We start from the raw sequence: 27,799 nt of genomic DNA, 5'->3' as shown, positions 1-27,799 counted from the left end.
ACATAGCTTATCATATCATATGATATTAAACTCATGAAAGTAACAAGAACAATATAATTGCCTTGAAAGCCACATTGCAACATATTACGTGGGGGTCTATCCATTCTATCTACTGATGATGATGATGATGATGATGATAGAATATAATATTTAATAACTAATAATAATTAAGTTAATTGTAGGAGATGATTATTATATATTACTGAAAATGGGATCAAAGTCTCAATCTAAAACATGGAAAGAAAGAAAGGGAAAAGGAGATGAGACGAGTGAGAGAAAGGGAAAGGGGAGAATGATCTTTGTGATGTATGTTTGGAGATACGGTTTGGAAAATTAGCGCAACAATATCATTACCCATAAGACTACCCTCTGTACCGCCGCACCTCTCTCTCTATCTCTCTTTCCTAGCTCACTGAGGTAAGCAACTACCTTAGCTTACAACTTTTTTTTCTTTAATTTTCACATATCAAATTAACAATTAAAGTTATTTCTAAGAAGTGATTTTTTTTCATGTATCTTTTAATTTGATAGGTCAATGACTAGTTTATTGCAGATCTTAAGAGTCGCTAGCTAATAAGTTTGCTGCATGTATAAGGGGGGATTCGAACTCTCGACACTTGTTTAAACAAATAAGTGAACCGATTATTCGACCAATTTAAGTTGGCTAAGAATAGTTTATTTAAATAAAATCAAACTAACTTTTTTTTACCATGTTATATATAATTGAATCTCTGGTTAAAGATAAAATTATCTTTTATTAATCTTAGTATATATGACATGTCAATTCTTGAGTATGTATTTTTGCAGTTTCTTGAGACAATAATTTTACCATTTTGGTATTACTAAAAAAGAAAAAAAAGGAAAATTCTATCATTTAAAATAATATATTTTACGCCACTTTAAAATAAGCTAATATTTTTTTCGTTGAATTAGGTTCATAAAATTTTAATAATAGATTCATATATATGAGATAGTTCGCTTAATGGCAGTTATTATTTATTATTATGATTATTATATAAATTTGTTTTGAACAAAAAAATAGTGTAGATATATAACACATCTATAAAGGACATGAGTTGGAAAATGAAACAGATAAAGGTAAATGAAGCAGAAGAATGTGACCATTTGGCCAATGTGTGTTTTATTTTATCTCTTATATGTGTATATATGTACGTGTGAAAGAGGAAGAGAGATATATAGGAGGGTAGTAGTGGCATGTTAATGCATGATAATGAAAGGCAAATCTCATGATGATAGTAGTGTCAAAATCAAGCGAATTATGCAATCTGAAAAGGTTGAAGCTTGAAAGTTGAAACGTATAATAGACACGTACATATATATGGATTGGTAAAAGAGGCTAAGATCAATATAATGTTTCCAATGTTTTTGTTCTTTTCTATTCATCTATCAAATGAACCAACGAGACTGTTACAACAGAATGAAATTGAAGGAAAGATTGAATAGTTCCATTCCCTCACGGTTTCTCTCATTGCTTCCTTCTTATGTAATATATGTACATAGTAGTCTTAAGGAGCCGGTACATTTTGTAATTTATAGTCATTAATTAATTATTATTAATATTTTTAATAATATAAAATTATATATTTTTTATAGTTAAATATTAACTAAATTTTAATAAAAATATTAATTTTTAAATTTTTTTCATATATATATATATATATATATACTATTCTACTCTCTCTTTTCTACTCAAAAATTAATTAATATAATTTTGTTTGTATAACATAATATTTTTCAAGAATAGTAACATTGGTTTTCATTTTTTATTAGTAATTTTAATACCGTGTAATTTGATATTTTGAATTTAGTCAAAGTTGCTATGGTCCTCGTTTATATATATTGAATAATTAATATAAAAAAATTTGTGGGTTCAAATATATCAGCATGGAGACTTAATGATAATCGTCATAAAATAAACTCTTTGATCCTATCTTAATTAATATGAATATTAATAGGGTATTATATTATGAAGAATGTTAGAGATTTATTAAAATTTATTATTTTTTATTATTAGTTAATTATTACTGTTTAAAAATATAAAATAAAGTATATTATTAGATTATTATACTAAAAAATTAGACTATATAAATTAAGTTAATAATTAAATAATAACCAAAAATAATAAATTTTAATGATTTCTTAACATTTTTTTATATTAATCATTTTAAAGACAATTAATCTTATCCTTTACTTGTATATAAAAAATTAATTATTTATATAAAATATATATTAAAATATAACATAAATAAAGAGAAAAGTGTGATATAAAAGAAAAAAAATAATTTTTTTAATACGATCAAAAGATAAAAAGTAAGATAACAAAATAAGGAAGGGGGGTGTTGTTGAAGAAAAGGAGTCCAATTAGAAGTGAATGCACAAAAAATAAAAAGGATTAAAAAAAAGTAAGTAGAGCGAAACAAAAAATCAGAGAAAAAGCTAGGAAGCTGAAAAACTAGGTAGATATATAGGGAGGAATTCCAAGTAAAAGTAAAGATAATGAGTTCAGAAGTGAAGCTATTAAATTAGGATCGTGATTTAATCCGACTTGTAGTAATGATATAAGACTGTTGTGGATTATATTTCGTAGAATCTAAAAGAGAATAATGCTACGACCCGGAAAAAAAAAAGAAGAAAAAGAGCGACAGAGAGTTAAAAATCAAAATCTTAACATTAGAATTGAGTAACAGAGGTTCAATACATGAAAAATTGATTTTACTCTTTATTATTAGTGTCATTGATATGAAATCTTCTTGGTGATTGGTTTGTTAATATTGACATTCTGAAATTCCTGATAGCAAGTTCATAGAGACGCTTGGGTTTTAATTTGCATGCTTTGTTTGGTTAGGGAGTGTTTTGGTTTTCTTTTATTTGTTGATGTTATTTTGTGTTCAACTTGTTTAGTATATTGAGTACTTGAACTTTACTTTCCTTCTCTAGTTGAAGATTTTAATTAAGCATTGAAAAAAATATATTAAAGTACAAAATAAAAATTAAAAATAAGTTAAATAATATATAAAATATATATTATTAAAAATATATGATAATTAACTTTATTAAAATATTATTAGAGGTGTTAGTAATCGAGAGTTAAATCAGTAATGGTTAGTAGTTAGTAAATAAATATTTATGAGGTTAATTAAAAATATTTTTATAAATAGTATGACTCTTATATTATGTAACAACTTTAACATAATAACTTTACATATATTATTATCTTCTTGTTCTGCTTTTCTTCCAAAAATTTAACATGATATTAGAGCTATGGTATTCTTTTTAAAGAGGATAAGATATATTTTTCTGGTGAAACCACCGTATTTTCTTTTACAAAGTTCTTTTTCCTCTGTATTGTTGTTGTTCTTCTTTGTTTGCACCTGTCTTTGATGTTTTCTCACTTTTAAATTTTAACAATAAGCTCATCTTTCTCATTTCATCGTTTTGAGTTCAACTGATAAAAAAGGTGTTATTATTCGGTTGGTTTCTATAATTAAGTGAAATTTTTAATTAGGTCTATATATATATATATTTTTTTTAATTGAATTTTTGTACCAATTTTTTTTAATTATGTCCTTGTTAGTAGTAATTAGCTTAATTGTATAGGGACTCAACTAAAAAAAATTTATACATGAACTTAAATAAAAAGAAAAAAGATGTAGAGACTTAATTAAAAAAAAATTTAATATAATGATTCAATTAAAAAAAATATAAAAACTTAATTAAAAATTTTACAAAATTATAAAAACTAATAGAATAATTAAATCGATCAAAAATCATTGCATCCGCCACCAAACACGCCTCCGTGCACTATCAATTTTGTCTTAAATTAAAATTAAGTGCTTTATTTTAATTCATCAATTTCAAGATTTATAATCCACAAGGATATCGGAAAAATATCAAAACACCTATAAAGTGCTGTCTATACAAGAAAATTGTAAGTAACACGAGACTTTATCTAACTAATTATATATTTGAATCCTAGAAGATTAGAAGAGAAAATATTCATATTTAACAGGTTAATTATTTTGTTAATTTTTATAATTAAATTTTTATATTATTTTAATTAAATTTTTATGTTATTTTTAATTTTATAATTTAATTATTACTAATATAAAAAGTATTAAATTTAACGAAATATTTTTTTATAAATTGAAGATATTTAAGATAAAAAATCAATTAGATCTTTAATTATATATTTTTTTAGAAAAAATATTCTATTAATTTTAATGTTATTGATATAAAAATAATTTAATTATAAAATTAAAAATAATATAAAAATTTAATTATAAATTTAATAAAATATAAAAACTAATATAATAATTAAACCTAGTCAAAAAAAAAAAAAAACCTACGCTCATGTACTGAATTATGTTGTTCCCAATTAATTATTCTGCAGAGGGGAAAATTAAAAAAGTGAATCATACATCCAAATATCTCAAAACATAAATACTAATTAATTGCTATATTGTTGATTCCATATTATTAGCATCACTTTTAAGATTAGTTAATCGGTGATAACCATTGATATTGCATACAATTCTAAAGGAAATTTGTTTTTTTAAAGAAAAAAAGAAAGACTAGAGGTACACATCTTCTTAATAGTTATAGCTTTTGGTCTTATTAAGGCATTTATTTTAGCATGGTATTAGAATAAAAATTTAATTTTAATATATTATTAATATGATAATTAATTATATATTATTATATTAATAAAAATAATTAATTTTTAGATTTAATATTTAAAAAGATCTAAATATATAAATTTAATTAAATAATAATATAAAATTATTTATAATATCAATATATCAAAATTAAATTTTTGAAATAAACTCCAAACATTATTAAAAAATAATAACGTTGCATTTTTATTGATAACTATAATTTTTAACTGTATGTCAAGTTATTAATCTATAGCAGTAGTGAGCGCGGCTTCAAGGTAATATATATTTAAAAATTTTATGAATAGTAAAAAAAGTGGATATTGAACCTACGAGTTCTTCTTTATAAAAATTTAAAATAATTACTAAATTTTTAGTAAAATATAATAAGGGAGAAAATAACTATTAAATTAATAATTTAAATTACATATTCAATAAGTTTGATATACAGTAAGAACTTGAAATTAGAAGAAGAGTTAATAAGATATTTATTTTTTTATGTTATTTTAATTTTATTAAGAACTTGATGATTATATTATTTGTAAGTTTATGTTAGATTTTTTTTAAGATTTTATTATTTTTAATTTGAATTAAAAAAAATTGATTTTCCTACGAATAGGATTATAGGATTAAAAATTTTAGGATGCAAGTTCTTAACCCACGAATAAAATAAGTGAATCTTAAGAAATTTTTAACTCTCAAGATAAAATTAAAATAGAATATAAATCCTATTCTATCTATTGTCAATCTTAAATAATATATATTGTATTTTTTTAAAATAATTATTCCTATAAAAATATTTTTATATAAAAATAATATTATAAATTATTAAATAATTTAACATATCTAACTAAATATATTTGATTGAATCATTTAATCTAATGGTCAGTAATATCAACTTCACACCAAATTAAAGTAGGAACTTTTCCTAATAAGACTAATGTAATAAAGACGACATGGTTATATATTTGTACTAGCAACAATTGAATTAAAGGAAGCTGAGGATGAAGTAGTGAACTGATCAATGATGACAAGCTAAAGATGGAATAGAAGTTGCCAGATTCATGACTTTGGATCAGTAAAATTTTGGACCCCAACTCAGTTTTGGGTAAATTTTATTCAGATCAGACTGGTACTATAAATGCAATTAATAATAGCAATGAATATATATATTTTTCTGAGTTACATTGCACATACATACTCTCACTTTCAAGGGTTTTGTTGCTTACATAAAGAGAGAGAGGATGCACAGGTTATAAGAAAGAATTGAAGCTAAGTGGCATGCAAATGCAGTGGCAAAAAATGATGTAGCTTTCGAGTTCTGATCTCACACCAACATAAACACAGAAATAAACTCCAGAAATCATGACATCCATCCTTTTTGCATTTGCATTTATTTATTTTTTGAATTTTAAAATATATAAATTTTTTTCTCATTATACTTTAAATATTCAAATTATTACTATTAGTTAAATTTTTCTTCAATACATAAATAAATAAAAAGATATTAAAAATTTCAATTATTTTAAACTTTTTTTTCATTAACTAAAGAGTTTAACTAATATTTAATTTTTAGAATTATATATTGTTAAGAAAATCTTTGAAAATATTGTTGTAGCATTATTAGCAAAGGGCAAAGGCAATAAATTTTTGGGGCGCGTGCTCCTTAACTTTAAGAGGTGTACCCATCATAAAGTCATCAACTGCCTTTTACATTTGTACCCTAGCTCTACCTCTATACTACTAGTACTACTGTACTACTTCACTACTCCTCTATAATCTATATATGTAAATTGCTTCCTAATTTTTAATTTTTTAGGTCGTGTTTTAGACATATATACCAGTAATAACTAATAACATGCATGGATAAACATAAAATTGAATAATTTAATTTATAATCGAATATTATTGGCCAAATTGATTCAGTGATAGATGAGTTCGATGGCAAATGCTAATACATTTGAGCATTTTAGGCAAAGGAAGAAGTGCAACACCTCTTAAGATAACTTTTTATTAGAAATAATAAATAAAATAGTAAGTTTTAATTAAAAAATATTAATCTGGTTAATATATTATTCTTTTAAAAAAATTTAACTATTCATATAAATTATATATAATAACATAAAGAATTAAGATTTATTTGATTAATTACTTAATAAAAATATTTAAAGATAATAGAGTTGATCTCTTTTTTGAAATAGTTGAGTTGGTGGAAACTCAGGTGCAGTCGACTTCACGTGAAGTTGATAGTTAAAAATTGTTAGATAGAAATTTAGTCAAATCAGTCAAATCATCTAACCGCACTTTACGCACAGCTTGAAATTTCACAAATTAAATTAACTATATATAACAAATTGAATAATACTACACATCTAAATTATTTTATTAATTAAGTCTAACTAAATTAAATAATAAGTGTGAGGAGATCAAATCTTGTCTTATGTGACAAATAATTGAATAGAGTTCAAATTTGTGAAGGATGAAACTGAACCCACCATGGGCCTGATTTAATTAACTTTTTTATTGATATATAATCCTTAAAATATTGATAAGAAATGTAGTATATCTATCAGCGACAGTAATTTTAGGGTAGCGTTATTTGTGAACTTCTCAGATTACTCATTGCAAAGATAGTAGATAATAAAATGTTTATATGACGAGAAGAAGTTCTGGTAAATGGCCCCAAATTAACTTGCTTGCCATATATGGATGGACTCATGGACATGGACTGTTCACTTTAATTTAACTTTGTATCATGATTAGTTGAATAATTGATTATATTATTAGATTTTTTAAATTAAGGATTGTGGATGGATAATTTTGGGATGAGAGATGAGAGATTGTGGGCGTAGACATGCAAATTATTAAAAGACGCCGCAGAGATAGAAAAGAAAACAAGAAAGATTTATAACTAAACAGTTTGAATATATAGGGTGAGCAGCAGCCATATATATAGCTATTAAGCTGATTGTCTCTTAGTTGGAGCCTATCTTTTTTGTTTCTATGCACTTCATTTTTCTTCACATAATAAACTGCAGTAGTAATCATCACTTCATGCCAATCTCTATGTCACGCATTCAAAGATATAGAATTTGTTGTGGGACATCTCGATCTAACATCTTGTTGGAGGAACATTAATTAAAAGATCAAGATTTGAATTCATCACAATTTTTAGTATTTATTTAATTTTTCATTTTTAATATAAAAAATAAATTGAAAATCCTCCATATCTATTAAGTCTTTTTTTTTTTGCTGGAAAAAAAACAAATAACTAAAAAAAACAAACAAAAAACTGCTTAAAAAAAAAGCAATCTCGCTAAATACTATTCTCAAACTCTTTCTAAGGTAATAGATAAAGGTCTTTATTACAATCTTTGTCATGAGATCTACTACTGTATTTATATTTTTTAAAATTAACCGGAGATCAACACGATATTTTTAAAATATAATATCTTAGATTTTCAACACCAAAAGATCAATAAAACCAAAATAGTCTTATATCTATTAAGTTGAATTTAATATTAAAATTCCACTTTATTGAAGTTAAGATTTAGATGAATTCATGAACCTTGTCATGAGAGATTACCATAAGAATGAAAAACCTTTTGGTGGTGGGTATTTGGTTTTGTTTTTGGATGCAATTTGTTTTGATTTGCTTGAATTTTAGAATTTAAGCGCTCGCCCATTCTACTTCCTTAATTCACAGGGGATTTCCCATTATATATAAAAATATGAAAAAATATCATGCATCATTTTACAAGTAATAAACAAATTTTATATTTAACAAATAACTTGTATAATTGATCTGATTTTTGTAAAAATATTTAAATAATTATTTAAAAGATGTACACAACATGTCAAAATAAATTCGATTTCTAAATTTTTATTTTTAATAAACATTCGCTCATTTACACAAAAATTTACTTGGTCTAAAATCGGCAAAATTTTAAGGTTGAAAAAATTCTAATTTTTTTAATAATATTTGCAAAAAAGTTTTAATTTTTAAAATCTTGTTTATAATATATCTTAAAAATCTAGTTACTTTTGTTAACTTTTTAAATATTTTAATAGTTTATTTATGGTTTATATTTTTTGAAGTTATTTTTGTAGACAAAGTAAATTTTCAATACTATTACGTTTCTAATTTTAATAGTCATAGATTTTTAGATCTTCCATATTCATATATATTACTAGGTGAAATATATGGTAAAGATGTTGTTTTAAAGATGTGCTATGTGGCAAAATTTGAACCACACATTCTAAAACCACACTTTTAACTTAAAACCGTAGCCCTTTACAAAGAAAAGCGTCACCTAATGGAAAAAACTAGTAAATTAGAAGATTTAAGAGAAGAAATAATTAATCTATCAAAATTAATAGATCAAAAACTAATGATCTTAACTAATGTCAATAGTAATGACACTGAATTTTTAAAATCAATACAAAACGAGTTTTCCCAAAATCTTAATTTTACTTTAAGTTTTATTGAAGGTATTCAAAAACCAGAAAAAACTTATATTTCACACGGAGTTTCTAAAAAATGTTATCATGGAGATAATTATCCCCATCTTCATCATACTTTTAATCCACAATTAAATTCGATAATAGATATGCTTGAAGAAATATTAGTCTCTCTAAAGTTTCAGAAAAATAAAGAAAAAGAAGAGCCTTATATAATAAATAAAATTGAACAAATTCTTGATAAACATTTCCAAAAAGAAATTCCTAAGAAAGAAGAAATCCAAAATAAAATCGATACAACAAATCTAATGATTAGACCGCCTCTAAAATTATGAATATTGATGAAAAATTAGAAGAAGTTACAATGCTTTTTAAACAATTAAAAATGGCTCAAGAAGACAACTTTTTGGAACAAGGTTTTCAGATTAAAGAAGAACCAGAAATCTCTGAAAGAGAAGAATATGTTTTAGACTATTCAAGTGATGATGAACCAGTACATCCAGTACAAGTAAAGGATGAAGCTGGAACATCTGGGAATAATAATCAAACCCAATTTAAATGGGAAACAGGTTTTGAAAATTATGCCTTTAAAAAAGGATTTATAAGCAAAAATTCGAAATATACTAAAATACCATCAAAATATAATCCTAAAATTCAAGATCTAGAAGGAGAAAAAAATGCTTGATCTAGATTGCAAAAAGAACGAAAAAGAAATTTTCGAAGATTGGATGAACTCTTTTCTATTAGAAGCTTATACAAACCCAAAATTAAATGAATTATCTGAAATGGATATCTGGAATTTCATAGGTTTCCACACTAAAGGAACTATACGAAATTATATGTTATCAATAGATAATAAAATAATAGAAGAATTAGCTGCAAAAACAACAGCTTATGATAGAATAGCACACATAATGAAAGTTCTATACAAAGAATTTTTTAGAAAAAATGTTATAGATCATAGAAAAGAAATTTTTGAAAAAGAGTATTTAGAAGCAAAAAATCATTTGGCCAATATTCAAATATTCGATCTATGCTATATAGAATCCTATATTTGCGAATATAGAATATATTATTATAAATTAAAAGAAGAAGATAAAAATCATTATCTTAGCATGTATATCACAAAACTTCCATATCCTGCTAACGAAATCATCATGGGAAGATTTATAAGAGAAATAAATAATAAAACAATCGAAAATAATTTCGGTGGAGCAACATTTGCTATAAGAGAGGAAATAAAAGAACGCTGTATGCAAGAAGCTACTCAAAAAAGATTTAATAATATAATTAGAATTTGTTGTCAAGATAACGAAGAAATTCCTCAAAAATATGGTTCTAATAAAAATATTCGGAAATACCATCCTTATAAAAATATCCAAAGAAAAAGAAAATATCACTTTAGAAAAAGAAAATATTATCCAAATTGGAGAAAAAAGAGATATTTTAGGGAAAGAAGTATCAATAAAAAACCAAAGAATTATTGCCCAAATAAAAAAGAAAACTGTAAATGTTGGTATTGTCAAGAAGAAGGACATTATGCAAATGAATGTCCAAAAAAGAAGAATAAAAAAGACTTAACTAAACAAATGGAAATCGCAAAAACTTGTTTTATGGAACCTCTAGAAGAATCTGATGATGAACTAAAATATATTTTTGAATATGTCTCAGAAACAGACTCAGAGACAAACTCAGGAACTGAGTAATAGTGCTACGTTTATTACTGTAAAAATTACAGAAAAATTTATTAATGCCTTCATAGACACAGGGGCAACAAAATGTTTTGCAAGTTCAAATATAGGACTTAATTGGAAAAAGTTAGAAAATCCACTAAGAATTAGAATAGCCGATAAATCTATACACAAAATTAATTTTAAAGCAGAAATGATTGAAGTCTTCATTCAAAATTATAGATTCATCGTTCCATCTATATATAAATTAGAATCTGGAATAGATTTAATTATAGGAAATAATTTCCTAAAGCTGTATCACCCTTTTATCCAAGAATTAACATATATAGTTCTAAAAGCCCCATATGATTCCTCTCTAAATCAAAGGGCAAAATTAATAAAAATCCCAACCACTACTATAAGCGAAATTTTAAAATTCAAAATATTTTCAATTCTAGAAGAATGTTATTTGAACCTTTATTTCCAGATAAAAACTCCAAAAAATGACCTTGAAATTAAAATAGAAGAACTTTTAAATGAAGTTTGTGCTGAAAATCCTTTAGATATTAAAAATACAAACAAAGAATTAATAAGTATTAAGCTAAAAGTTCCTACAAGGGAAATAAATGTTCCAAATAGAATTCCCTACTCAGCTCGAGATAAGGAAGAATTTTCATCTGAATGTAAGGATCTTTTAGATAAAGGGATTATAAGACTAAGTAAAAGCCCTCATGCGGCTCCAGCCTTCTATGTTGAAAACAATAACGAAATTAAAAGAGGAAAACGAAGAATGGTTATTAATTATAAAAAATGAATGAAGCAACCATAGGAGATGCTCATAAGCTCCCAAGAAAGGATTCCATTCTAGAAAAAATCAAAGGAGCAACTTGGTTTTCATCGCTCGATGCAAAATTAGGATATTGGCAACTTCGTTTAGACGAAGAAACAAAGAAATTAACTGCCTTTACTTGTCCAACAAAAGAATCAACAGGAGTATTACTCTACGAATGGAATGTCCTACCATTTGGACTAAAACAAGCTCCAGGTATTTATCAGAGATTTATGGAAGAAAATTTAAAAGATTTAAATGATTTTGTTCTAGTTTACATTGATGATATACTAATCTTTACAAAACAAGATAAAGAAGATCATCTTCAAAAATTACTAATTGTCTTAGAAAGATGTAAGGAAAAAGGTTTAGTCCTTAGTAAAAAGAAAGCTAAGATAGCAAAACAAGAAATAGAATTTCTTGGATTAATTCTATCTACTGAAGGGAAGTTAAAACTTCAACCAAATGTATTAGAAAAAGTAGATTTATTTTCTGATAAAATGGAAGATAGAAAACAATTACAAAGATTTTTAGGATGCATAAATTATATTTCTAATCAAGGATTTTTAAAGAATATAACAGATTATACTAAAAACTTATTTTCAAAAATAAGTATAAAAAAGAATTGGAAATGGGAAGAAAAGGATAGCCTGCAGATTCAAAAAATTAAAGAACTTTGTAAAAATCTTCCAGAACTTTATATTCCGGAAGAAGATGACTATTTAATAGTAGAAACAGATGCTTCAGACAAGACCTGGTCAGGCTGTCTAAAAGCTAAAAAAGCTGAAAAAAGCTTGAACAAAGAAAAAGAATCACTAGATTCTAAACATTCCTCAAAGGAATTACTATGCAGATATATTTCTGGAACATTTACACCAACAGAACAGAGGTATACTACCCATGAAAAAGAAACTATAGCAGCAATAAAAACTATTAAGAAATGGAGGATTGATCTACTTCCAAAGGAATTTACATTACGAACAGACTCAAGTTATTTAACAGGTTTTATTAGATATAATTTACAATCTGATTATAATCAGGGTCGTCTGGTAAGATGGCAAATGTTTTTATTACAATATCCGATAAAAATCGAGTACATTAAAGGAAATAAAAATATTATTGCAGATACATTGACAAGAGAATGGAGTTCATTGTCAACACAATGAATCAAGAAATCCAGAAGCTTGAACAAGAGCTTGAAAGGTGCAATCATTGCCACCAGCTAAGAGCTAAAATTCAATCTATCAAGAAGGCCATGGAAGCCATGAAAGTTCCCCAGCAAGCAACATTACCTGCTCCAATACCAATGCTCGCAACACCATCAGAGTTCAGCCAGCTAAGCGTGGTGGACCAGCCACAAAACCCAAAACCAATTTTTTCTGAAAAAATCCCTGAAAATAAAACTCTGGCAGAAATAGTTAAAAATTAACTCAGGATAAAAAATATTATGTCATATATAATGGCCCAATGAAAGGAGTTTACGATGATTGGGCTAAAGCAGCCCCATTCACCCATCAGCCCAAAACTATTCACAAAGGAGGATTCTTGACAATAGAAGAGGCAAAAGAATCCCTCAGAGAATATGAAGTGCTCCATCCAGAGCAAATTCTAAAAAGAGCAGAAAAAGCTCCAGTACAAATCCAAAGAACAGCCCAAACCCAAAGGACTGGACTAATGAAAAATATTCCCACAAGAGCCGAAATAAATGACAAGAAAAGGGTCTGTAGATCAAACTGTAGAGAAACCTTAAATCTGGTTCTAAATTGGACTCTAGACAAAAGAGCAATATTGGGATATTATCCCATTAACAAAGAACAGCTAACAAAGCTGGTAATCTTCCCAGAGGCTTCACCCTCTGATACATATCAGTTTTTCCAATACGGATTAATTGATACAATCCTAATTTTTGACAATTTAAATATCATTAAAGAATTTCCTGCAGGTTTTATAGATGCAGTGAAAAAATTCAAAAATATGATTGATGCAAGAGAACCAAGAGATATATCCCTAAAATTTACAAGTAGTCAGCCAATCTTCAATGAAGAAGGAGAATGTTTAATCCCAGCATTTCAAGTAATTTTCATGTCAGTCTTCCCAGGAGATTTTCAACCAATAGAACAAGTTCAAGATCTATCAATTTATAGCGACGAAGGAAGATTGGCCAGTACATTGGCAAGAGTCTTCGAGAGAGCCCAAAAAATAAACAAAGAATCCAGAACAAGAATAAACTACAAAAGCAGAAACACTCTAATTGTTTCTAGTAAGAAAAACCAAATTGAATCAAGAGAGATGAGACTTCTAGTGGATTTTGAATCAGCATTTTACAACTTTTCTGGATTACTGGAAAAACTTCCTGACGGGATAAGGAGGAATCTATGCCATTTACTAAAAGACAAAGAAGACCATAGGTGCCAGCTGTGCGCCTCAGAAATGTCTGAAGAAAGCAACAATGCTGAAGACCCCACCCACATGGGAAAAGAAGAGGATGAGACATCTGAGTTATCCATCAACATTATTGTTGAATGATGTAAGAGCTTTCGTCACAAGGCACCAATAATGTAGTTGGTGCGAATTATTGCTCAATGACGTAAGCAATGACGTCATAAGAAGGGTAAGGATGGGATTTGTCCATCAAACCCAACCATTATAAATAGAGTGCTAAGTTATTTGATAGAGCATCAGAAATCAGAAAGCAGGAAGCTTAGAGTACTCACAGGCCAGGAGGGCGAAGAGGAAGTAGCTGAGGCGATTCTGGAGTCTGATCCATTAGAAAAATAATTCTAAGATATTCCCCTTTGGAATTAATTTGTAAAATCTCCCCTCTGGAGAACAAAACACATATTGTAAAATAGCAATAAATAAAGAAGTTTATTCTCCAGAAAGGTACATCTTTATCCCAATCTTTTTAAGTTATGAATTATTTAGAAGATATAGAAATAACTGAAGAATCTGATTACTATAAGCTAACTGCTTTACTTGATAATGAAAAACAAGCTATTTTAAAAACGGAATTAGATCTTAAACCTAACGATAATTTTAATAAACAAAATCCTCTAAAAGAAATCTTTAATAGAAAAATATAATATATTATGGAAAAATTCAGATTGAAACTCCAATAAAAATACAATCCGCAAATGGAGAACTTGAAATAGCTCTGATAAATGAACAAGATGTAAATAAACAAATTGGAAAAATTAAAGATCAACAAAAAAGATCTAAAATTGGATGGATTCATATTAGTACCATTCAAGTTTTAGTTAAATCCACATACATGAAAGGAATTAATTCTCCAATAAGTCTGGCAATCTGTGATAAAAGAATCACTAATCCTAGAGATCAAATAATTGGAATAATCCATGGTAACTTGGCAAATGTAAATGTTAAATTCAATGCTCATATTGGATACGCTATTCCTCTATCAACCGAAAATCTCGGCAGATCCTTAAGTCTGGCTTATAAATTCCATAAGATAGATTTAATGGAACAAAATGATGAACCATTTTCTATCACATATGCAATTAATTATGCGCTGACAAATAGTCATCATAGTATAGACTTCAAAGATAAAGAAAGAATTTATGTTGATGAACTATTTCAAAAGTTTGTAAAAACAGAAATTCCAAGAAATAAGGCTATTGAAAGCCCAGTTTTGTTATTAAAACAACCGTCAAGAAATTCATTTTCATCATCTAGTTTTAGAATAAGAGAATCTAAAATTAACAGCCCTCTAAGTCTATCTCATTTAAAAATTGAAGAAAAAGATTCTGAAATAAAGGAATTAACAAAAAGAATTGAAAAGTTGAATGAAACTTTAAATAATAAATTATGACGATAAATAAGGAAGAAATATACGTGTCTTATCAAAATAAGAAACAAGAACTCTTTGAAAGAGAAAATCATTTGAAATATTTAAAGTTTTCTGAAATAAACCAAAGAGCTTTCAAAACTTTAGTATTATCTTATAACAATCTGAAAAAAGAAGTCGAAGAATTAGAAAAAATAATAGAATCTTTAGAAAATAACAATGAAGCTATGGCAGAAGATGCAGAAATTCTAATATGAAAGATTTTCAAAAAAGTCTTATTTCTTTAAAAACAATTAAAAGGAATATGAAAACAAGAATAATGGCTATATCTATAAAAATAAGAAATTTGACAACTGAATCTTCAGATTTAGAAACAGAAATCAAGAAGGTAAACAAAAAGATATTTAGAACAAGAAAATTAATACAACGTTTTAAAACTAAAAAATCAGTCAAAAATTTAAAAGAAAATATTAAGAATAAACAAATTTATCGTGCTCGAAGATTGCATTATCTTCACATACAAAATATGATTGCATTACAAGCTTTTGAATCAAGAATACATGTTCAAAATATTCAAGTAATACAACCTCTACAGGTTGAACCCCTAGAACAAGTACAAATTGAATCTGAACAAGAATTACAAGTATAAAATGCCTGGTTTAGCAAATCAAACGATACAAGAATTAAAAAATGATTTAGATTTTCAGAAAAGTCAAAAAAGATATTATGAAGTAAGATTACAGAATAGTAACATTTACACAAGAAATAGAGAAGAAGTGGAACAATTCTGTAAAAATTGTATAGAAAGCATATCAAGAGAAATAGAAAATTTGTTAAAAGAAATAGAAAATTTTAATAATGCAAATCCAACCCAAGAAAAATATTTCAAAAACCTGCATTGATAAAAATTGGTATCAGAGCCAAGTTAACGATTAAGGATAACACTTTTCTCTTTAAAGCAACGCTTTTTAGTGACACGCTTTTTTGCCATAAAAGACAAAAATCTGTAAAGATGCATCTTTACAGTAGTAGGCACCATATTACTATAGTTGATCTACTTGGCAAATGGCAATATTTCTAGGGGCATAAGATAGTAAGATACTACTCTTCATCACATAAAAGCCACACATACATAGAGCATTGTAAATATCCGCTACTACAATTAGAAAAGCTCCACTCCTGCCATTCCTATAAACCCTAATGAAAACACTGCTCATCCATTGATTGGGACCCATCTGAGTATTACATATATGTGATGCATTATGCTTATAGGTATAATTTCAAATTACAATTTTACCCTTCAAGCAAGCCCTGTAGCTTGCTGATTGGACTTCAATGATAGAGTAGAAAAAAAAAAGATGTAGGTGGCTACCATATCTGATATCTCCATCAATAGGAAGAACTTATTATTATTGTGTAACTCCCTGGAATGCATATCATTCTATTGCCATTCATTCATTCATTCACAACATCTACTTTTTTCTTTCCTTCCATCCAATTTATCATTTCATACCTTATATATAACATAGGCTCTAATAATTTTGTATACTAAAAGAAAAAAAGAAAAAGAAAGAAACTTTATTTGATATATGATTAATAACATAGATGGGGATGATGATGATGCATGGCTTTTGATCCAAGTAAGTAATTGGGTGTTGGTAATGGTACCCTTACCCTCACTTTCTAAGCTCTCTTTTGTCCCTACCTTTTTTTATGAACTCCCCTTTCCCTCTGTCAACTTCAGTCCTTCTCCCTCAGATATTCTTTTTGATTTTCTCTCTTTATCACTCCATGTACCATGTGCTATTATGTGATCACTGATGTGCCTATTACTATTAGCTAATAGCCTCTTCAATGCTTTTATAAATTCTTTCTTTCACAAATTCTATATATCCCCCTCCAATTCATGCACTCTCTACTTAATCATATTATCTATTACTTCTCATCATCATCATCATATATGTCCTCTACCTATTATTAGTCCTATACACACATAAAACATCCTTGTTCTTGTTGTGTTTTTTCTAAATCATGGAACAACAACAACAACATTCATCATCAGCAAACAGCAACAACAACAACAACAATGGTACTAGTAGTCACATGAACAGTGGTAGCAGGCAAAGCAGCACAAGGTGGACACCAACAACGGATCAGATAAGGATATTGAAGGATTTATACTACAACAATGGAGTAAGGTCTCCAAGTGCAGAACAGATTCAGAGGATCTCTGCTAGGCTTAGACAGTATGGTAAGATTGAAGGCAAGAATGTCTTCTACTGGTTCCAGAATCACAAGGCCCGTGAAAGGCAGAAGAAGAGGTTCACTTCTGATTCTACTACTACCACCAATGTCAATAATCTTCCACTTCCAACCATGCATAGAGGATCCACCATTAACAACAACAACAATGCTCCTAATTGTTGGAATAAACCTACTGAAGACATTACTACTACTACTACCTTTCATAGCAACAAGTATTATTCCAACAATATGCCATCATCAACTGGTAAAAAAGTAAAAAAAAAAAAAAAATTAAAACCCTTTTGGGACTATTAGTAGAAGTTATTATATCATATGCTTATTATGTTATGTAGGGATTGCTTCTTCTTCTTCTTCTTCTGCTGGGATGGTTGGTGTGGGCCAGATGGGGAATTATGGCTGTGGATCTGTTCCCATGGAGAAGAGTTTTAGGGTAAGTTAGTTGTACATATATGATTATAGAGTTTATATATATGGACCTGAAAACTTTGTCACATAAAGTGTTTTTGTTTTTGTTTTTCTGATCTTAATATAATGGATTGAATATTGATACCTATATAAGCAATTTTATTTAGCTCCTTTTTCACTGCTCACTGAGTATTTTGCTTAGAAATGGAAGGAATATTATCAATGCAGATATAGCTGCAGGTTTGCTTGCTTAATTCATGCATCCCTGGCCTGTGTAATTATGAGAAGGGTGTAAATTAGAAGCATGTGATCATATATATACATCCCCAATAATAATAATGATAATATATCTTATTTGACAACAAAATGGAGAGACATTTCTACCATTTGCATTCTTCATTCCTTGAAACTTCCATAAAAAGAAACCCTTGAATTGGTCTCTTGACTTGTAAAATGACCAATAAGCCAAGCCTACTGAACCAAAGCTAAGGTTTTATCACTAATTGATAACTCAAATAACTATATATACAGTTTTACAGCTTCATTTATCATCATTTGATGCAATTTTTTTTATTGTTATTAGGAGTGTACAATATCTGCAGGTGGAGGAAGCAGTGTTGGTGGTGCCATAAACCACAACCTGGGATGGGTTGGTGTGGATCCTTATTCATCAACTTACACTGCTTTCTTTGACAAAATAAGGCCTGAGATTGAAACCCTTGAACAAGAACAAGGTGATGATAATAATGATGATGAAGAAATTGATGATGTCACTGAGATTGAAACCCTGCCTTTGTTCCCTATGCATGGTGAAGACATCCATGACTATTGCAGCCTCAGATCCAATAATTCTTCTTCTTCTTCTTTTAACTATGATCATCATCATCATGGATTCAACAACGGTGGTTCTCGTGCTTCCTTGGAGCTTAGTCTCAATTCCTACGGTCGCAAGTCTCCAGATTATGCTTGAAAATTAATAACTAAGTGCTTGTTAATTAATTAGCTTACACATCATCATTAATTAACCAGAGTACTATGATATGATATGATAGGTTAGTAGCTTAAGTAGTTATGTTTCCATTTTCCATAATTAGTTTATTTTATTAGGCACTGTTATGTATGTCTTCAACATTGTCCTCTTCTGCTCTTTCACTTTCTTCAATCTTCTCAGGAGAGAGAGAGAGAGATGTTCCCATGCTGACACATGTCATGCAGGGAGATATGAACTTAATTTCCTACTCAATCAACTAATTATTATTAATTATCATACATGTTATTATTTTCTCCATCTTCCCAAAACATTCTCTCAATTATTTATTTCTAATTCAAATCATCATTGGCACTAGAGACACATGCTATCAAATATATTAACACATTGAAATTAATTATTAATATATATTTTATATTAATAGATAGTTTCAGTAGTGTACAGTGGTTAATATATTAAATATGTTGTATGATTAATTTTCTATGAATGAATGATGCATTATTAACGACCTTATAGTTTTGTTTAGCCAAATTGATGAATGATCTGATTCTGATATTATTCTTTTCTGGAGAAGCACAAACATAAGCATCCGTGAATAAAGTGAAGTAATTTGTAAGACCAAATTCTAAGAGCGATGAAATCATGAAACAAACTAACAAAGAGACAAAGGAGGAAGAGAATTGATTTTGCTTGGCAGCAGTGCACTGCCCTATAGCGCGTGAGAGTGTGACTAGTCGACAGACACAGATTTATGTGGGGACCCCTCAATTGTTCATTTCTTACAGAGCCTTTTAGCTTTCTCTGAGCATTTTATGGTGCTACTAGCTATTAGCTTAGGCAGTGTATTGCGTTATGTACTTATGTGTATGTATGTGAAAGAAGACTGAGAGGAGAGACAAGAAAGAAAGAAAGAAAGAAAGAAAGAGATTAGAGAGTATATATTTTGAAGTTTGAACCATCACCTACTTCGGTAATAGAGATTAGAGACTAGTATAGGACTATATCTACTGCATCATTCAATTTAATTATTCCAATATATATGTAATGTAATCTAAACCTTAGGCCATGTATATGCACTTTAGAATTTATAGACTAAGATGCAGATGACGCACGTACACTTTAGAATACTTTCACATAGAGTGACTCACTACTCACTAGTTACTACCTCTAATGTGATTATATTATTTCACATTTAATAACAATTTTTTCATGAAAGTACCATGGTTTTCATGCTACGTTACACACATTTCATTTATTATATGGTTGCAACTAGCCACCATACGTACCTAAAGCCTAAAGGTGGCGCATTATAATTACTTCTACATATACGGCCATGTGAATGAAGAATGAGCCTTAGCTATACCTCGAACTCGCTCATGCTACACAACACAAATTAAATGATGGCTTCCTCATTTATTATTATGCATAGATTTGTGTGTCAAATTCGACACACACAAACTCCTACATAAAAAAAAAGCATTGTTTGATTTTATTAGATATGCATAGCATGCACAAAACTTTGTTTGAATTGAAGGTATATTATATAATAATATAAATGACCTCAGGCAAAAGGTTGAACACGTTAAGTTCCATGTGGATCTTAGTTAAACACGTAAACTTGTTATACAATGATTCATTCCCATTCCATTCTGAAACAAACAAGAAATCCATTTATGTGTTCACTTCAGTGTGTGCTGACAGCAGAGCAGAGCAAAGCGGAAAAAAGCACAAACAAGTACTGTTGTGCAATCAATACTTTTCTGCTACCAAAATTATGTTGGCTCATACAATTTTCAAGGCAATGGCAGCATGACACAGCAACTATATACAACCATGCATGAAGTGGCACAAGTGCACAACCCGTAACTGATTTCATCGTAAGCTACCCTCATGGTTCTTCCTCTTGCTTTGTTTGATACATTTGCCAAAACACTCTGGCCCAAATCATCAATCAAATCTTTGTAGTATATACATACATATGGGCCAAACTATACTTTTGAATCTTGTTAACAAACATTCAAACTTGGACCAAAAACAGAAAAACGTAAGCTAAATAATATACATTAAACTAGGGGTGACAAACGGGTCTAAACCTGTGGGGCTGGCCCGCGTAATCCGCCCTAAAAGGTGGGTGGGATGAAAATTTGAGACCACCATACTTAAAAAGTCCGTCTAACCCACACCACTTAAACCATGAGCTTTGGCGGGCAAGACAGGCCTCTCCAATGGGCCTAGTGCTTTTTTTTTTTACCAGGGACGTTTTTGCAAAAAATTTGGTTTATGATTATATTTATTATATATTTATAATTATAAAGACTTTAATATTTGTGAATTTAGAAATTATAAATTTATCGAAATGGTTGTAAAATTATATATACATTACTTAACATTTAATGGTAAAAAAAGGAAAGAGAGATTTGGCGGGTCAAGCTTGCCAGTCCGCCGTTAGGCAAGGTGGGAGAATGTTTTAGGACCGCCTCCTTAGGCGGGATGGCGCGGGCTTTCCCGTTTACCATCCCTATATTAAACACAAAACAACTTGGGTTGGTTGAGTGGTCAGCTCACTCGTCTGCTTATGTAAGTGTTGTGGGTTCGAATCCCGCCTTGTGCATGCAGCAATCCATTAGCCAGTGGCAAACCTTTAAATGGAGCTCAGATCTGCGACGGATTAATCATTGACCTATGGGTTGGAAGATACCATGGATAACCATTAATTATGCAGGAAACAATTTTATTTTGTCTCATAAATCATGATAGAATTTTCACTATCTTTTCAAGTATTACATACATAATTTTCAAGGATTCAACATAATTTTGTCAGGGAAAAATCAAGCTTCAACATAAACTTGACTTGACTAGGTTACTTCCTATACTCTCAACGCACCAAGGTAGCGTTTGAAAGGGAGATAGAGATTGAAAGACAGAGACTGAAAGATAGAGACTGGGAGATAGAGACTGAGAGGCAGAAACTTAATGTAGTCTCTGTATTGTGTTTGGTGTAAGATGTATAGAATTGAGTTATGTCTCAGTATTTTGTTTGATTCAAAATAAAAATAAAAACTAAAATATATAAAATGACTAAATTACCCATTTATTTTAAATAAAAACATCAAAGAATCTTAACCCAACCGATTCCCATTTCCCTTTCCCCCTTTCATTTCTGAATTCTAGTGGTTTTCTATCGGATCTTCCCATCTTGCTGGCGCCACTCCCCTCCTCGGCGTCAACTTCGCCTCTGACGAAGAAGCCACCATTTCTTCATTGTTTTGATTATGGTTCACTCTCTCGATAACTTTGCTGTCTCTATTGGTCTCTCTCTATCTCTCTTTCACTTTTTCTGACTACTAGTATTATCTTTGATGTCTTCTCCATACCTCCTCTTTTTTCCTTTTATTTGCTTTGTTTTTATATGGTCTATATTTTAATTTGTTTCTTCTATTGGTTGCGGGGTTTAGTAGAGTATCTATTGATGCTTTTGTTGAATATTGACATTGAGTAGAGGTAGAATCTTGTGAATAGTCTATGTCCTCTTTATTTTTCATAATGAATGCTTTTGTTTTATGATATTATTGTTGAATATTGACATTGAGTAGAAGTAGAATGTTAAAAATTTGTCTTGCTTCTTTAAAGAACAAGTTTATTTTCTATTTATTTTTCAGAGAGAATGACTTGAAAGCCAGTAGAATGTGTGTTATTGAAGTTCATATGCTTGGTTTGAACCAATTTAAAAACATATTTAAATTAGAACCAATTTAAGAATGGAATGAACATATTTGAATAAAACGTTCTTGTGCACTACCACTAGTTTGCTAGCTTGCTATCTATGTCATAATTATGTGCACGTGCAATTGAAAATTTCATTTTGTAAAATCCGGTTAATTAACGGCTAATTAACCCATAAATGAGAATTTATTCTAGAAAGCCTAAAATGTGATTTTTATGGCTTAATATGATAGAGGAGATTGAGACGAGAATTTCGGTACCAATTTTATATAATTCGGATCAAGATTAGACCGAATGGGCCAAAGCGGGCCAATCGGACCCAAAGTGGGCCCTTGGCCTAACATAACTAAACCAAAACCCTAGTTTTCAGCACTCTCTCTCCTCACAACACTCAAAAACATGCTGAAAAGTAGAGGGAATGGGGGAAGAACACTCTCTCAAACTTCTATCTCTTACTTGATCTTCAAACCACCATAACTTTTGATTTAGAGCACCGATTGTTGCTCCGTTTACGGCCACGCGTTCACCGCGGAGAGCTCTACAAAACCCATACAATTAATCTTGAGGTAAGCCACGTTTTGCTCTTCGAAATTCCAGCCTTGTTTTCGAGTTTTATGAGCAAAAATGTTGAGATTTTGGGCTCTTTGATGTTATAGGACCCAACTCTCTTGAAGGAAAAGGTTAATCTTGTCTCCTTGGACCTTGGGTGTGGTAAGATTCTCAACCCTAGTGTAATTTGTTGTTCTATGATGTTTGGGTATTGAGATGTTGTGTGTGGGTATGATGGTTATGGCTTAGGTTGTGTATGTGTGAATATTGGAGCTTGATTGGTGATTTTGAAAAGCTTGAAAAAGAGATTTGGTGGTGAAAAATCTGTTCTTGGAGGTGTTGAGGCCTTGAGAGCTTGTGGATAAGTGATTTGGAAGTGCTCCGGTTGAGCTTGGGAAATTGGCTAAGGTATGGTTTCGGTTTCCCGTATCTAATATGTAATGTGGTAGGAAATACTTAGGCTAGAGGCCCTAAGATAGGCATTGAATGGTTGATGTTGTTGAATGATTGAGATATATGATGTGGTCATATATGTAATGATGATTATTGATGCCTTGATGGTATGATGTATGAGCAATATGCATGTTGTGATATATGCTTGATGATTGGTTATGGTTGAATTGTGGGTTGAACCATGTTGATGGTGAGTATGATATTAATTGTGTACAATGATAATTTATTGGAATTGATGTTGTTGAGAATTGGCATGAGGGAGAGTATATGATATGTCATTATGTTTGAATTTGAGCCACTTGGGTGAAGTGGGTTAAAGGGATGAGATAGTGATTTTGGCAAATTGTGGTAAAGTCTCAATGTGTGGGTTGAGGAGGCTTGATGTTGAATTTGATATATTTTGATTGATTTCAAAGAAAGGGATGAAATTGGCATGTTTTTATTGATTTGAAAAAGAGTTGAAAATGGCTTGTTTTGAAAATGGCACTTTGTGGTTTTGTATGAAAAACATGATTTTGGGCATACTTTGACGGGACATAACTTGGACTACGGATCTCTGTTTTGTGCCAAATCTGTTTAGAAATGAAATTTGATTCGGGATGTCCATGCCGTTCGAAGAACGGGTGAAAAACGATTTAAAATGAGGAAGTTATGTCCGTCGAAATATTGGGGGTTGAATCTGTGAATTCTGCAGTTTTAACTTAGAAAATTTTTAGCAGAATGACCACCCGCGCGTAGGCGCACTTGGCGCGTATGCGCCGTTCTTCTTGAAAGCGCCATCCACGCGTGCGCGTGATGTGCGCGGGCGCGCCGATGTGCTGCACCCAATGCCCTGCCATTTTCCAGAGAGTTATGCCAGAACTGTGCCAGCCTTGTGCTAGGGGCACGAGAGCACCCACGTGTACGCGTGGTTGACGCGTGCGCGTTGTTTGGCTATTTTTCAATCCACGCGTTAGCGTGCATGACGCTTACGCGTCGATGAGTTTTTGAGGCCATCCACGCGTGCGCGTGGAGTGCGCGTACGCGTGGCCCTGTTTTCATCCCAAAGTTGATTTTTGAGTTTTAAAAGCCAAATCTCATACTTCTAAGCCTCCGATCTCACCACTTATGTCTTAAATCATTATGATATGTCTAGCTATGAGAAGAGGAGCTAGTGAATGTGGTAACTTGCGAGTGAAGCAAGGGAAAAATGAATGATCAAAGAGGATCAAAGATGATTATGTGAGTGGCGGAGGATGGTGGTGGAAGTGCTTGTTATGCCATGGGCCGAAAGGCTGTGATTGATAATGAAACGGCTGGTTATGGATTTAACCGTGAGCCGGGTGGCTGGTTATGGATTTAACCGTGAGCCGGATGGCTGGATTATTGCCGTGTTACGGCGGAGCCATGATTATGGCTAAGAATAAATGCATATATATATATATATATATATATATATATATATATATATATATATATATATGCTGTTGAATGAATTGTGAATGTTGCACTTCCATTATCGGAGATGAGAGTTTTCCTGGGAGAAAGCAGTGGCTAGCCACCACGTGCTCCAGGTCGAGACTTGAAGCTCTTTTGACCCTATGTCGTCAGGGTAGCCAGGCACTGTGAAATTCCTGGACGAGCTCACCCCCAAAAATATTCACCAGTGATGGTGATGGATAAATATTCACCAGTGATGGTGATGGATAAATATTCACCAGTGATGGTGATGGATAAATATTCACCAGTGAGGGTGATGGATATGGATCATGATTATGATCAAGTTTATATTGAGTATGACTCAAGTTGGGGAGACACGACAGAGGGACAGTCCAATGGTTAACTGCCAGGACTTGTCGGGTTGGCTCTATAACCGACAGATGATATCATCAGCCACTAGGGACAGGCATTCATCATATGCATACTATGTGAATTGTTTGAGATTGCCTATTTGACTGCATATTACTTGCTAATTGTCTAAATGCCTTAACTGTTCCTATTTGTATATTTCTTGTTTGCTATAACTGTGTTTGCTACATTATACTCCTGCTGGTGGTTGGGAGGTTTGAAGGAATTGGAAAGGGAAGTATTAGTTAGACTGAAGAATCTTTAGTTAGATGCCCTTATATGGTTTAGCTCGTTTATAAGCTTTGAATTATCTGGAGGAAGTTCTAGGATTGCCTTCGGCTTTTCTCTATTATTATGTATTATATATGTGAAAGCTGTTACCATGCTGGGGACCTTTGGTTCTCACCCATGCGGATTTTGTGGTTTTCAGATGCAGGACGTGAGGTTTCCCGCTGAAGCATGCTGGAGACTTCTAGATTTGCGAAGATCCTTTGTTCTCGGGGCTATGCTTTGGTTTATATGTTTTGCTTAGATACTTTTATCTCCATTAAATAATACAAACTGTGATGACTCCTCTTATGGGAGATTTTGGAGAATAGGTTTTATGTATTTGTGTCCCTTTGGGTTTCCTTTGGGGTTTTCCTTATTTTATTATATGTATATATTGCTATGCTCAGATCGGTTATCTTCGCAGCCAGATTTTGAGTCTTGATATTCCTGTTTTTGACACTCCTTTGTATATATATAATCTCGCGTTGGTTTATCCTTGTTCGTTACGTTATCGATCAGAGTGTTGCGCTTCTGAGTTGCGATTTTTGTTTACCCATTTTTCTACAAAGGCTCCTTGTTATAATCAATCATTCATACTACTATACGTACTAAATTTTTATTTTTGAGGTCGTAATACCTTACCATCTTTGAATTATGACTTAAGCATAAGACTCTGTATGGTAGGGTGTTACATTATGGTATCAGAGCAGTTCGTTCCTGTAGAGCCTGAGGGATGGACTGACTATGCTTCTGTGCATTCTCTGTATGTGTGTTATGTGCTATTAGTATATCTGCTTGATATAATTGGCATAAACGTTCATGAGCATGCATTTGGGACTTTGAAGTACTAGACTTCCGATATTGAGACTGATCAACTTAATATCGATTGTTTGGTGTGTATAGGAACCAGATGGCGCCTCGTGGACGCGGTAGAGGTAGTGCGAGAGGTTGTACAAATGCTCGTGCACCGAAGAATGACCCTAATGACCCGGTGAACTTTATGACTACGTTGGGGAACATGGCTGCTACTATGCAAGCCACTGCTGAGGCTCTTGGTCAACAGATGAACAACCATGGTAATGATGGAGGTGGAGTTCAGGACCCGATGACACTAGCAAACTTTTTAAAGGTTAATCCGCCTAAGTTCAAGGGAACTACTAGCCCGACTGAGGCTGATACATGGTTTCAGGCTATAGAGCGAGCACTGCAAGCACAAGTGGTACCTGAAGGGCAGCGTGTCGAGTTTGCTACCTATATGCTCACAGGTGAAGCGTCGCATTGGTGGCAAGGTATCCGACGTCTTCTGCAGCAGGGTGATGACTATATCACTTGGAATGTCTTCCAAGAGGAGTTCTATAAGAAGTACTTTCCGACTTCTGCTAGGACAGCTAAGGAACTTGAGTTACTGCAGTTGAAGCAGGGTACCATGTCCATATCAGAATATACTGACAAGTTTGAAGAGTTGTTCAGGTTCTCTCGTATGTGCCAAGGGACTCCGGTGGAATATGAGGAATGGAAGTGTGATAAGTATGAAGGAGGGCTCCGGAGTGATATCTTCAGCTCAGTAGGACCAATGGAGATTAGGACTTTCTCCGAATTGGTGAACAAGTGTAGGGTTGCTGAAGAGTGTGTGAAAAGGGCAACTGCTGAGAAAGGGAGTCACAAAGGATCATTCCCACAGAACCGAGGGAAGAGCTTTGCACCTAGAGGTCCGTCTTTCAAGAGGGGAAGCTCTTTCAGGAGGCCCAACAACAACAACTCCCAAGGAAAGAAGTTTGGGAAGCAGCCTCAGAATGATCAAGCTTGTACTAGGTGTGGAAGTCACCATCCAGGAGCACCATGCAAGGCCGTATGTGGTTTGTGCTACAATTGTGGAAAGGC

The 27,799-nt window shown here is 31.0% G+C and overlaps 2 protein-coding genes across 2 annotated transcripts; both read left to right on the top strand.

Moving 5' to 3' along the window:
* Window positions 1-13,100: 13,100 nt before the first annotated feature.
* Window positions 13,101-14,159, top strand: LOC130980455 (uncharacterized). The gene has a single exon (XM_057904134.1). It carries the CDS (start codon window positions 13,101-13,103, stop codon window positions 14,157-14,159), a length of 1,059 nt encoding a protein of 352 aa, XP_057760117.1.
* A 3,310-nt stretch (window positions 14,160-17,469) lies between these two features.
* Window positions 17,470-19,078, top strand: LOC130980454 (protein WUSCHEL). Its single transcript, XM_057904133.1, has 3 exons — window positions 17,470-17,947; window positions 18,036-18,133; window positions 18,692-19,078. The coding sequence occupies exons 1-3, from the start codon at window positions 17,470-17,472 to the stop codon at window positions 19,076-19,078; spliced, it is 963 nt and encodes a 320-aa protein (XP_057760116.1).
* Window positions 19,079-27,799: the final 8,721 nt, after the last annotated feature.

This window comes from Arachis stenosperma, chromosome 5, assembly GCF_014773155.1.
Source record: "Arachis stenosperma cultivar V10309 chromosome 5, arast.V10309.gnm1.PFL2, whole genome shotgun sequence".
Taxonomy (NCBI): Eukaryota; Viridiplantae; Streptophyta; class Magnoliopsida; order Fabales; family Fabaceae; genus Arachis; species Arachis stenosperma.
Note: the sequence above shows the minus strand (reverse complement) of the source record. Positions and strands in the feature narration are given on the sequence as shown.

Bases quoted from the DNA above. Each gene is read 5' to 3' on its own strand.
- LOC130980455 (XM_057904134.1), top strand. From the start codon at position 13,101: ATGAAAGGAGTTTACGATGATTGGGCTAAAGCAGCCCCATTCACCCAT.
- LOC130980454 (XM_057904133.1), top strand. From the start codon at position 17,470: ATGGAACAACAACAACAACATTCATCATCAGCAAACAGCAACAACAAC. The intron at 17,948-18,035 runs GTAAAAAAGTAA...TATGTTATGTAG, and splicing joins CAATATGCCATCATCAACTG to GGATTGCTTCTTCTTCTTCT. The intron at 18,134-18,691 runs GTAAGTTAGTTG...TATTGTTATTAG, and splicing joins CCATGGAGAAGAGTTTTAGG to GAGTGTACAATATCTGCAGG.